Raw genomic sequence first — 12,314 nt, 5'->3', positions numbered from 1 at the left:
TTTCCAGTGACGAAGCTCAGATGTTCAAAATTCCTACCTGTCCGTCTGTCCCGATGGTTCCTCCACAGTTGGTGAGAAGTTCTGACATGTCATAGTAGCTAACAAACTCCCATAAACAGGCTTCCAGGTTCAAGTTTCGATAGAAGCGTAAGGTACTGGAACCTCTGATAGATGAGCTGTACTGGTAAGGATGAGTCTCTCCAATTACTTCTGGATTTTTCGTAGCATCAGTTAAGAAGCCATGGTGAGTCTTCACTTCAGTGTAATCTAGAAGATTGGAGCACTGGTGGTTTCCAACTCTTGAGCCATCAGGACTAAGGGTGAGCTCAAAGTTGGAAAGCTCTTTAGTGGAGATCACAGGGAGCATACCTGCAAGGAATAGTAACCATGTTGCCATTGTCACCAGCAAAGGACTTAGAACACTTATTTCTTTATCCTCGAGAAGACAAGTGTTATAAAATACTGTATAGCAATTACTACCAACATGGTGTCCCAGGGATCCCGTGGCATTTTTCAGGAGATCTGTAATATTAAAGCTATTTTCATGATTCTAAAGACATTATTTGACTTTTCCAGCATTATTCCCTCAGTAGCACACAGTCGAGTTTTTTAGAGGCTACAAGTCCTCATATATTGCCATAGATTGAATGCAGAGGTAGATAAAAGAATTCAGCTGTGTTTTATGAAGCCAGACATTAAGGGTATTTTCAAAAATGTAAAAAAAAAACAGCAATTTTTTTAATTCGTAAGTTATAGCTATTTTTCTGAAAAGCATGGTTTTCACATTAATATGTAATGGATTTGTTATTTTTAAATGAACGAAAAAATAAGTATTTAATAATTCCTTAGTTTTCATTTTAAATCCAGTCAATGTTTATAGATATAACTCATAAAAACAATAGGCCTTTGAGATCCTATTTTTGAGGATGTCCTGAGACCAAAATGTTTGAAAGCTATCACTATAGAGTATAAGCTAAAATATTTTAGGATTTGTGGGCCATAACGTCTATGTGTCAACTGCTCGAGGTTGCCATGGTCAGCCGAAAGTTGCCACAGATGATTTGTAAAAGAATTAATATAACTGTACAATAAGACTTTGTTATGGACAATGAATTATAATTTTGTATAATTTCTATGTTCCATGAAATATTGTTTTTCCCCCAAACATTTAAAAATGTAAAAAATCCATTTTTTAGTTTGCAAGACCATATGAAAGCAGGCAGCAAGCCAGATTTGGCACAGGGGCCATAGTTTTTTGAGCCCTGGCATGAGCAATGCAGCAAAAAGAACCATGAGAAAGGTGTTTTCCTGGAACCTTTCCCATCTCTTGCTCTCAGAGCAGAACTCTGGCCTAACAAAAGAACTGGTCAGCTTCTATCATGTTCTGGCAGAGCTGTGGTTATTGACCACATCAGACAATGCAAAGGAGAGCATGAGGGACCAGTCTTTTTTTTTTTTTTAAGATTTTATTTATTTATTCATGAGAGACACAGAGAGAGAGGCAGAGACATAGGTAAAGAGAGAAGCAGGCTCCCTGCAGGGAGCCCAATGCGGGACTTGATCCCAGGACCCTATGGTGATGCGGTCATGCCCTGAGGCGGAGGCAGATGCTAAACCACTGAGCCACCCAGGTGCCCTGGGATCAGTCTTTCTATTGGAACCATTATAAGGGGACACCTGGGTCCCCTGGTCACCTGGCTCATTGATCAAAGTCTGTTCCATCATGCTTGGACAATGTATTAAATTTATTTAATTTTACAGAATGCTTAAATCATCAGACTTTTAAAAAACAAGATAGAAAGAAAGTAGAGTGACTTGAAAGAAACAGGCTTGAAGATCATATTGCAAAATGAACATTTATCATCTGCTTGGTGATTTCAAGTATTCAGTGGAATCAACCAGGTGATGAGGAGCCCAAACCACTCCCCATGGATGTGCTTACGCAAGCCACCTACCATCTATGTGTGGCATCGTGACGGTGAGCTTGATAAAGTTCGTGTACTCTGGGTCCTCGGGGCCTGTGTAGCGCAGCTTAGCTGAGAATGGCTCTGCTCCCACTGTCCCTGGCACCCTGGGCTGACAAAGACCTCAGGGAAAAATGAACATATTTATGCTAAAAGAACGTCATAGACAACACCTAAAGAATATTTTTAAGCTAGACACTATACTTTTTTAAATAACAAAATTAAAAGTTCTCTGTGGACTGAGGCATGGCTAAAAGCAGCTATAAAAAAGTCAAAGGCCCTGGTGTGAGAAGTAAGTATAGCAGACAGTTTAGTAGCTACTTCTTATTATGTACTTTAATACACACTGGACATTCTAGGTTATATTTACAAAATCATTTTAGTATAAAATGTGAACACAGTAAAAAAGGATTGAAAACCAACAGGAACAATAGCCAAACTGTGGAAGGAGCCTTGGCGTCCATCGAAAGATGAATGGATAAAGAAGATGTGGTTTATGTAGACAATGGAATATCCTCAGCCATTAAAAATGAGAAATACCCACCATTTGCTTCATCGTGGATGGAACTGGAAGGTATTATGCTGAGTGAAATGAGTCAATCGGAGAAGGACAAACATTATATGTTCTCACTCATTTGGGGAATATAAATAATAGTGAAAGGGAATAGAGGGGAAGGGAGAAGAAATGGGTAGGAAATATCAGAAAGGGAGACAGAACATAAAGACTCCTAACTCTGGGAAACGAACTAGGGGTGGTGGAAGGGGAGGAGGGCGGGGGGTGGGGGTGAATGGGTGACGGGCACTGAGGGGGGCACTTGATGGGATGAGCACTGGGTGTTACTCTGTATATTGGTAAGTTGAACATCAGTAAAAAATAAATTTATTAGAAAAAAAAGAAAACCAACAGGAGAAAGTAACTATAGTTTAATTGAGTGAATTGGATGTTTACCCTAGAATAATATACCTATGACTAGTCATAAAGTAGCATTATTTATAATCAAATAAACTAAAGGTGTACTTATTTTTAAAGCAAAAATTAAAGTCTCCTTAGAATCAGAGAACAAAATGTATACAGCAGAGTTTTCCCTCTAACTTCTTATGACATGTGAATTATAAGTTATAATTTATAATATACACACTGATACAAAACATACTGATACTGATATGCACATACACATACTGAAACACATGATAGTGTAAGATTATGTTCTATTAACCATCTAACGATCTCTCAGTGAGTCTCTTTTGACACGAAAATCTTTCTCCAATGTGTCCTTCCAAGGAATTGTGATGTTTTCATTTTAATGTTATGGAAGGGATCAAGATGCTGGATTATAATCAAGAACACAATATATAATCTCTTTTCAATTTATACATAACAAAGGAAATAGACAAGTATTTATTAGAATAGCAATAAAATCAGAGGCAGGCTCCAGAACCTGGGCTGCCTGTTTTATTAATACAGGGATTCATTTTAAGGCATTGCTTAATTGTTTTTCCTTTTGGTACCAACGCAATAGTTTGGCTTTAAGAGATATTTAACAACCATGTGTTTTAATTCTAACAAAAGAGCATGTTTACTATATATGTGTTTACTATACATGTTATCGATAAATATTCGTCCTGAGTATATAAAGGCGGAATGTGTAACCTTTCTTTATGCAACAATGGTTCTTTATGAATCAGTGTGTGTAAATAAAGTTTTAAAAATAGAATCTTATAAACAGACTTATTTTAAAAGTCTAACTTTAAAGTTCTTCTGCAGAGTGAAGGATTAATATATAAAGTGGATTTCTTGTCTTTTCACGTCTGCTCCAGCTACATTCTATTCTCCACCCCCGATGTGTCTGGGCTCCAGCCCTGGACACAACCTCCCTTGTAATCACAAGATGTCGGCACCTGTACATATCTCTGCTAGCACTGTCATTCATTCCTCTGTCCCTGTCCCCAGCAAATTCCTACTTGTGCAATAAGCAGCTCATCATGTCGGAGCCACGTTGTCCAGATCTGACCTTTGCATACCATCCTGCTTCCTCTCACATGCTCCCCCATTTCTCTGCTTGTAGTTTCCAGAATATTTGGTGTTCTTTCCTGCTTCTATGAGTCATTGCTCATGTTTTTTTCTCTCTGCTATTTTCAAGATTCCAGTCTCCTGACCCACTCAGGGTAGAACTAGTCACTTCTACTGTGTGCCTTTTCCGGACTAATAAGGTTTATCTGTGTCTTCCGCCTGTTCTCCTCGAGAACAAGAGTCTTGCTTCCTTTTTCTTATCATCAGCAGAGAGCATAAAGTCTGGCATATAACAGGTGATCAAAAAAAATGTGGAATGAATACACATGTGTTTTCTAATGAGTATTTCTGTAAACATGGACATCATTTTTTAAGTACTTGATGGCAAATATTAAGGAATGCATGCAGGCATTTGGGAGAACTAATCACCAGAAATCAGATATTCATAATATTCCATGGTATTTCAGTGGTCTTAATATGAGAATGGTAGCGCATTACCTTCTTCTCTGCCGATGGTTACAATAGGGCTCATCAGCTCCAGGCCCTCATTGCCATTGGCATGCACAGCACGGGCTGCACACTGCACTCTGGAGCCGGGCTGGAAGTATATGGAATCTAAGGTGATCATCTTGGACGATGTAAAAAAGGTGTCAAAGTCCACTTCTCTCATGGGGCTGGTCACACCATCAGGGCCAGTGGGTGCACTAATTAGCCATCGGTACCGGGTCAAGGTGTCATTGATATTTTCACTTGCACAAATAGAACCTGTTTTGTCATAGTCTGAGTATTTAGGGTTGCAAGCCTATGGGAAACAAATATCCTGTTAGGGCCATAGTACAGAACAATGTGGAAGTTACACTTCTCAAGCTCTCTAGCCTAGTGTTTTCCTTGATGCCTTTTTCCATCTCTACACGCTATTCATGCAACCTTCACATTTCTATTCTAGCCCTAACAGTGTTCATGGACTCTGATTTCAAACAGAGTACTGGACATTTCCACTCTAACTTGATGCACATAAACTTGTTATGCTCTGCATCATCTCATGAATCTCCAAGTCCCAAATCATTCTTCTTCTCCCTCCCTCCCTACTTCCCTCCTCACTCTCACCCCATCCCCCCCGGCCCCCACTTTCAGTGGGTCAGTGTCCTTGGCTGACTCTTCTTTTGCAATGTTCAAGTTGGTGCCTTCCTTCCCATTCCCATCACCACTTCTTATCTAATTCGGGATCTTTCTAGTCAAGTGACACACTGTTGTGAGGTGACACTCCAAAATACCCTCTTCTCATGCCATTCTTCTGTACAAGATCCCCCCACCACCCAACCAATGAAATCCACAGCCCTTAACATAACATTTATTTATTTTTTTAAAGATTTATTTATTTATTCATGATAGAGAGAGAGAGAGGCAGAAACACAGGTAGAGGAAGAAGCAGGCTCCATGCCGGGAGCCCGACGCGGGACTCAATCCCGAGTCTCCAGGATCACGCCCTGGGCCAAAGGCAGGTGCCAAACCATTGAGCCACCCAGGGATCCCCTAACATAACATTTAAAGACCTCTATAACTTGGCACCAAATCATTATTTGTGCCTTGGTAATTCAATAAACATTTATTGTGTGACTATTATACGTAGGGTCATTTTACCACGTCTGTTGTTATATAAATCTAAGTACACCCCAGTTTTGCTCACAAGGAGCTTATAATTTAGTCAGGAAAAGGCAAGTAAAAAAAAGTAATAATAATATGCCATTTTAACGATTGTTAAAAAAATATTTTATTGGAACACCTGGATGGTTCAGTGGCTTGGCCCCTGCCTTTGGCCCAGGGCGTGATCCTGGGGTCCTGGGATCGAGTCCGGCATCAGGCTCCCTGCAGGGAGCCTGCTTCTCCCTCTGCCTGTGTCTCTGCCTCTCTCTCTGTGTGTCTCTCATGAATAAATAAATAAAATCTTTAAAAAAGTAATAAAAATATTTTATTTATTTATTCATGAGAGACACAGAGAAGCAGAGACACAGGCAGAGGGAGAAGCAGGCTCCCTGCAGGGAGCCTGATGCGGGACTCGATCCCAGGACCCCAGGATCACGCCCTGGGCCAAAGGCAGGGGCCAAGCCACTGAACCATCCAGGTACCCCTAATGTGCCATTTTTTAATGATAATCCTCTAGATGTAGTTTGTGTTGTAATCCCTTCATCCTGGAACAGCCTCCCCTTGTCTCTTACCATAAACTGTTAAAACACCACATAACCACCCCAAGCCTCTCCTCACACATGGAGCTGCAGCTCTAGCTGGTTTGTGACATTCTCATGGTAATGATCACTCTTGCCCTCTGGTAGAGTGACTGACTCCTGCATATTTTTCTCTTCCTTATTTTTAAGTTCCTTGAGTACAGAGTTCAACCCTTATTTATTTTTCTATCAATAGCAGACCCTGAGATAACACAAGATAACACACTGTGTATGCATCAGTTAATAAACCTTTGTTTATTTGTTGGATTGGATAACCTTTGTTATTTGTTTGTTGGATAAGGAAGAAAAATGGGAGCTTTATTTGATTAATGTTATATTTTCCTATCGTTCACAGCTTATACCTCAAAGTAGTCCCACTTTTTTTCTTCATGGCAAAGCCAATACTATATTGGTTAACATCTATAATTATTTTAAATAGCTATTTAACAGTTTTTCTCAAATTTGTCAATTTCCTACTCACTGTAATACAGACAACAGGATAGCCAGACACAGGTCCTGCACTATCTTTAGCTCTGGAAGTGTCATCATACATCAGTAATGACACAATCTGAGGGACAGATGGGAAAGTGACTTCTGCCATGCTGTTCATTTCTTCTATATACACAATGGCTTTGGTGACCTACAAGGAAAAGATAATTATGTGTGATTATCAAAATACTTGGCTCAAGGAGTATCATTTGTACAGTATGATACCTAGGATGCTTGACAAGTCCCTGGCTTCATTATGATGAGAACTATCACTTGCAGAGCCCCAGCGGGGTAACAGGTCCTTTGTGGTTTGTTCTAGGTGACCCTGACACTTTGGCCATGTCTTATGGCACTGGGGGAGGGCACATGAGCCCAGAGCAGCCTGGGTTGACCAGTAGCCCATGAAGTATTTGGGTTCTAATTTTTTCTGCAAATTGGGATGATTGTAACTAAATCTGTCTTGGGTTATGACATGAAAGATCCACGAAAAAAAAACCAGTTAGTTGGCAGGGGGAAGAAAGCTGAGAAGCAGGCTGAGGAAAAGCAGATCCTAGGGGTCATGTGATAGCATAGTCATGCTGACATGGATGCTGGCGAATATCGAGGCTTTAAATGAGCTAAGACCATTAAGGAGGGCACTGGATGTGAAGAGCACTGGCTGTTATATGCAACTGATGAATCACTAGCTTCTATTCCTGAGATCAACAATACATTATATGTTAACTACATTGAATTTAGATAAAAATTTTAAAAATAAATGAGCAGAGACCAGAAGTGTAGCCTGAAATCCGGGCAGAGTGAGACACAGTCACAGGCAAGAGAGGAATCTGGAAACATGTACTGGTAAGCTGCCAGGACACCTTGCTGATATATTTGTCTTCGCTCCTGAAAAACCTTCCAATATCTTACATATCATAGGTTGCAAATCTCTACCTACCAGCATTTGTAAAAGAAGCTATCACCTGAAGAGACTTCAATGAATCTCTGTTCCTTTCATCCCAAAGAGCTTAATAGAGTGCTCCATAAAAGTAACACTAAAAGAATAACTTTTAATGGGATCAAGACTTACAAAAAATATATGTGGGAAAAATTTTCTGCCCATATTTCTTGATTATTTATTTATTTATTTATTTATTTATTTATTTATTTATTTTAAAATATAACTTAAAAAAAAGTAAGGCACAGTAGCAGAAATACCATCAAGTAGTAAGGATTACAAAATGATAAGAAATACTTAGGAGGAAACAATCTTCCCAATTTGATCTCCTACTAATAGTAAAACAATAAAAGAAATAAATTTAAGTATGGGCTTATCAACATCGGTCTGTGTCTACAATTATTTAGTTTTAAAAACTATTTGAGGTTTAAAGTTCAAAATTCTGTGGAAAAATGTTTACCTTGAAGAAAATCTGGTTGGTGAAACTATGAATTTAATAAGCACAGAACATCAGTATTAGGATCATAACATTCTGGTCACTGAGGCTCTGGGCAGCAAGTTGATAAAACTAGGACTAGCAGTGGGAATTGTGAGGGTTAGCAAACTGTGTCGTGGATGAAAATGTATGTTTTAATGAGCAGCAACCCTGAATTCATAGTCTCATCTTTGTGCTGAGATGATGCTCTCTCTCTGGAAGTGAGTCTCAAACTCAGCAGTTGCCGACTGAAATGGGAAGGCTGAGTGGGCTGACATGGGGCTCACTGGCTCTAGTCTCTGAGTTTCTAGACATGTGATTTTTCAGAGAAAAAGTAATAGGAACACTATTTATGAGGTGATAAAGGGATTATGCACATCTCCTTTATGAAAGGCTTGCACAAAACCGCATTAGTCTATTGTACATGATGTGATGCTCAGACCCACTTTCCCCGATTAAAATGCTGGCTCTGAATTCATATCCATGTTCTGTTACTTACCTGCGTCTCTGCCACCATGTTCTCATCGGGTTTTAGGTGGACAGTGAAGGCCTCTCTCATCTCTCTGATCCCATCGAAGATTACTTCAATGTTAACAATATGCTGGGTTTCTCCCTCCTTAAATTCAATTTCTACAAATGCAAAGTCACAGATTTGAGACTTTTACATGTGAATATGTGAAGTTTGTCTCAAGTTTTCTTGACAGTGACTCACAATGAGGAAAACATTGTATGCTGTGTCTCAGTATATTTGTGCATGCGTGTGTGTGTGTGTGTGTGTGAATAAAATGGAATCATGAGTTTGAAAAATATCACTTCTTTTCTGCTGTATGTTTTGCACCCAAATATTTTCCATTCTATTGCATCTCATCCAAAGAAGGTTCTAATCAGAAACTACTAAATTCATTTGTTGACTCACAGCCTGAAAAAACACTGAGTTGTGGAACAGAAGATTAATCATGCTAATACGAGGCATAACCAGATAAACTGGCCTCTTGTTTCCAGAATTTCTGAAATGACAGGACACAAGTGACTACAGTGGCAGATATTAAGTGTGAATGTGAATGGCACATGCAAGTGTATATATGGATAATAGAAGGTGGATATAAGACTGCTGAGCTTTTTAATATTAGATCAAATTATGTTTTCAAAAGACTTTTTCTGTTGTTGATGTTCATCTTGGAAATGCAGAAACTTTTTTTGGTAAATGTCAACAGGTATGCTTCCCTTAATCCTGTCCCTCCTCACTAAAATATTTGCTACATTGTCATGAAAATTAAACTCAATTATAAGAATCCTTTTTTTAAATGATTCATTTCAGGGACATCTGGGTGGCTCAGTGGTTGAGCATCTGCCTTCACCTCAGGCTGTGATCCTCAGGTCCTGGGATCGAGTCCCACATCCCCACATCGGGCTCCCTGCAGGGAGCTTGCTTCTCCCTCTGCCTATGTCTCTGCCTCTCATGGATAAATAAATAAAAATTTTTAAAAAATATCAAATAAATTATTCATTTAAAAAGTCTTAAAATATTAAAAATTCAATGATTTTATTGAACTCAAGAGTCAGCAGCTACCCAATACTATAAGACTTGGATAAACTATTTTGTTGGTTTTACTATACCTTTTGAGAAACTGGCTCAGAAGAAAAATAAAAAAAATATAATGCATAATTATTCCAACTAGAGAATATAGCAGATGCTGTTTCTGATGCAACTGAAGTTCAATCATTATAATTCTAAATTATAAATTCTTTAAAATGTGGCAGAAGACAATGTGTCTTCAATGTGTCTTTCTTTTGCTACTTCTATTTTTTTTATTGTCAATTATGAAAAAGATTTTTTTTTTAGTTAGTCATCCAGATTCCTCTTTAAAGTGAGTTCTGTTTCTAGATATAGCCATTTTCTACATTAGCCTTAGCATGCTGTTGGTCTTAGTCTTAGTATTAGTCTTAGATTTCTCATACTCTGAGAAAGAATTTAGGGTTCTTGTGTCAGAGGATGAAGATAGGTGATTATTGCTGGCTCACCAATGTGTTCGGTCTGACTTGTATTACATTTCATTAGAAAATTAATTTCTAGGGGCGCCTGGGTGGCTTGGTCAGTGAAGTATCCAACTCTTGATTTTGGCTCAGGTCATGATCTCAGGGTTTTGAGATTGAGCCCCGTGCTCTGCACGGGGCGTAGAGTCTGCTTAACATTCTCTCTCTGCCTCTCTCTCTCTCTCTGTCTCCTTTCCATTTGAGCACACTCTCTCTTTAAAAAAATTAAAAACAAATAAAAACAAAGAAGATTAATTTTTAAAATGAAAAATATCTGAGGGTTTCAGAGGAAAATACAGATTTTTTAAAGTTCTTTTGCATGTTCCTGCCTGGCTAAAGTCTGCTGGTCATGACAGTACAGGCTTTTCTCAGCAGGGAATGGGCTTTCTGATTCAGTAATATTCCCATCATGTCAGTTCCCCCTCATATTTCACTCATTGAGTCTGATGCTCAATGGACAGAGCCACCGAGGAACCCCTGATATGTTTAAATTATTGCTTTCTTACAGTACACATGCTAGTTGATAGTTAAGTTTCTTCAATTACTTTAGTCCTTTATCTGTCATTTTAGATATTTTTAGCACAAAAAATATTTCTAGTTTCTTTTTTATCTTCATTATTTCTATTTATTTGTAAGGAACTGACCTCAGTTTTGACCATAAGGGAGGAATCAGAATATGGGTCAGAAGAGATTAAATTTTTTTATCATAAGTACTATAAACAGCATGCTTACATTTATGGGTTAAGAGACACAAGCTGATTTACTGTCATTTAACCTTGTTCTGACATCATTGGACAATTTGCTACAGAAGTATCTTTTATTTATGCTTGAGCAAAAAGAATTATTTTGTTTCTAAGAAAAACATCTTCTCTTAAAGGTCATATTGTCCATCTTTAGAAGATGTTTCCTTAATGTAAAACCTGTTCCTGCTCATTATAGGAAGACTAGGTTTTTGTAATTTAGTGGCTAATTGTTTTTTTTCCCTCTCCTTTTGGGTTGTAGGTGATTTATTTCGAATGTTATCCTTCTCTGCAGTGAGAATAATCTGAGGATAGCTCTGAAGCTCTACTGTTGTCCAACTGTTACCATATATGCAAAGAAAATAAGCTCCTTTGTAGAAGATGTTCTTTTTTTCTATTGTCTCATCAACTTTATTCCTGACTTAGTAAAACCTATTCGTCACTTTCTAAACTTTTTTTTCACAAGTTAGCAGATCAAGATGAATGCCTGAAGTTCTAGGATCAAGAACTACCAACAGGTAGTTAAAGGTGGGAAACTAGAAACAAAGTGGATAAGTAGAACTCTACATAATTTATAAACTTAACTTTGCACATCAATTTACATCTATTCTGTCAACAAATAATTCATAGAAAGAACTGATTTGTATTTATTATTCATAAAAAATAAATACTGAAATGGTTCAAAACTTTGAAAGAAGAGGAGGATAGATGAAAACACCCAAAACGAAATCCTAAGGCCTGGAAAATTCATGATCTCTTTGGTTGGCCCTCCATTAACCAACCTTTTATTGCCCTCCATTAACACAAAATTTTGTAGCTTAAAGTTTTAGATCATCGGTGTTCTATAAACTGAAAAAATATCTCAGCTATCCTGAATATTTTCAGTGTACCAGAATATTCTAGAATAGATTTTAGAATTTAATTACCATAATGAAGGTAAAACCTATTAAAAGTAAGAATACATTCAGAATATAAAGTTATCTAGTCTATTCAAAATTTTCCTAAGTGCTCACACATAAGCCTTGTAAATCAAAAAGGGAAATTCTGGAAGTAAAGTCTATTGCCTTTGTTTTTCTGAAGGAACTTGAAATTAATGTAAAGGAGTATGACTATTTTTATTTCACTTGGATATTTTCCTTCTTTTTCTCAAGGCTGCCAGTGCCAATACATAGTGGGAGCACCACCCACCTGGGAGCAGACCCTGGGAACCCCCATACCTTCTGACACAGGGTGATAGTCTTCTCCAGAAGTGGCTGAGCCATCCTTGGTGTGGACTCTCACAATTGAAACCTTTGAAGTATCTCCTTGGCGAATCACTGGAATTTTTACAACCACTGACTGTCCTGGTTCCTTGGGTTCACTCACGCTAAATCTGGTTTCTCCAAATTTAATAACAGTCTCTAAAATTGTGGGAAATATGGACAAATTAAAATGTAAAGGAA

At 38.1% G+C, this 12,314-nt stretch overlaps 1 protein-coding gene across 1 annotated transcript in view; it reads right to left on the bottom strand.

Annotated features, from left to right (window-relative positions):
* Nucleotides 1-12,314, bottom strand: part of FREM2 (FRAS1 related extracellular matrix 2) — a 165,789-nt gene that overhangs the window by 25,284 nt on the left and 128,191 nt on the right. The window contains exons 11-16 of the mRNA XM_055317329.1: nt 12,090-12,272; nt 8,598-8,728; nt 6,679-6,837; nt 4,474-4,777; nt 1,956-2,087; nt 38-369 (exon numbers count right to left, since the gene is read on the bottom strand). Coding sequence (XP_055173304.1) covers nt 38-369; nt 1,956-2,087; nt 4,474-4,777; nt 6,679-6,837; nt 8,598-8,728; nt 12,090-12,272 — 1,241 coding nt within the window. The remainder of the gene's footprint in view (nt 1-37; nt 370-1,955; nt 2,088-4,473; nt 4,778-6,678; nt 6,838-8,597; nt 8,729-12,089; nt 12,273-12,314) is intronic.

This window comes from Nyctereutes procyonoides, unplaced genomic scaffold (genome assembly GCF_905146905.1).
Source record: "Nyctereutes procyonoides isolate TBG_1078 unplaced genomic scaffold, NYPRO_anot_genome, whole genome shotgun sequence".
Classification (NCBI taxonomy): domain Eukaryota; kingdom Metazoa; phylum Chordata; class Mammalia; order Carnivora; family Canidae; genus Nyctereutes; species Nyctereutes procyonoides.
This window is presented reverse-complemented; position numbering and strand designations above follow the sequence as displayed.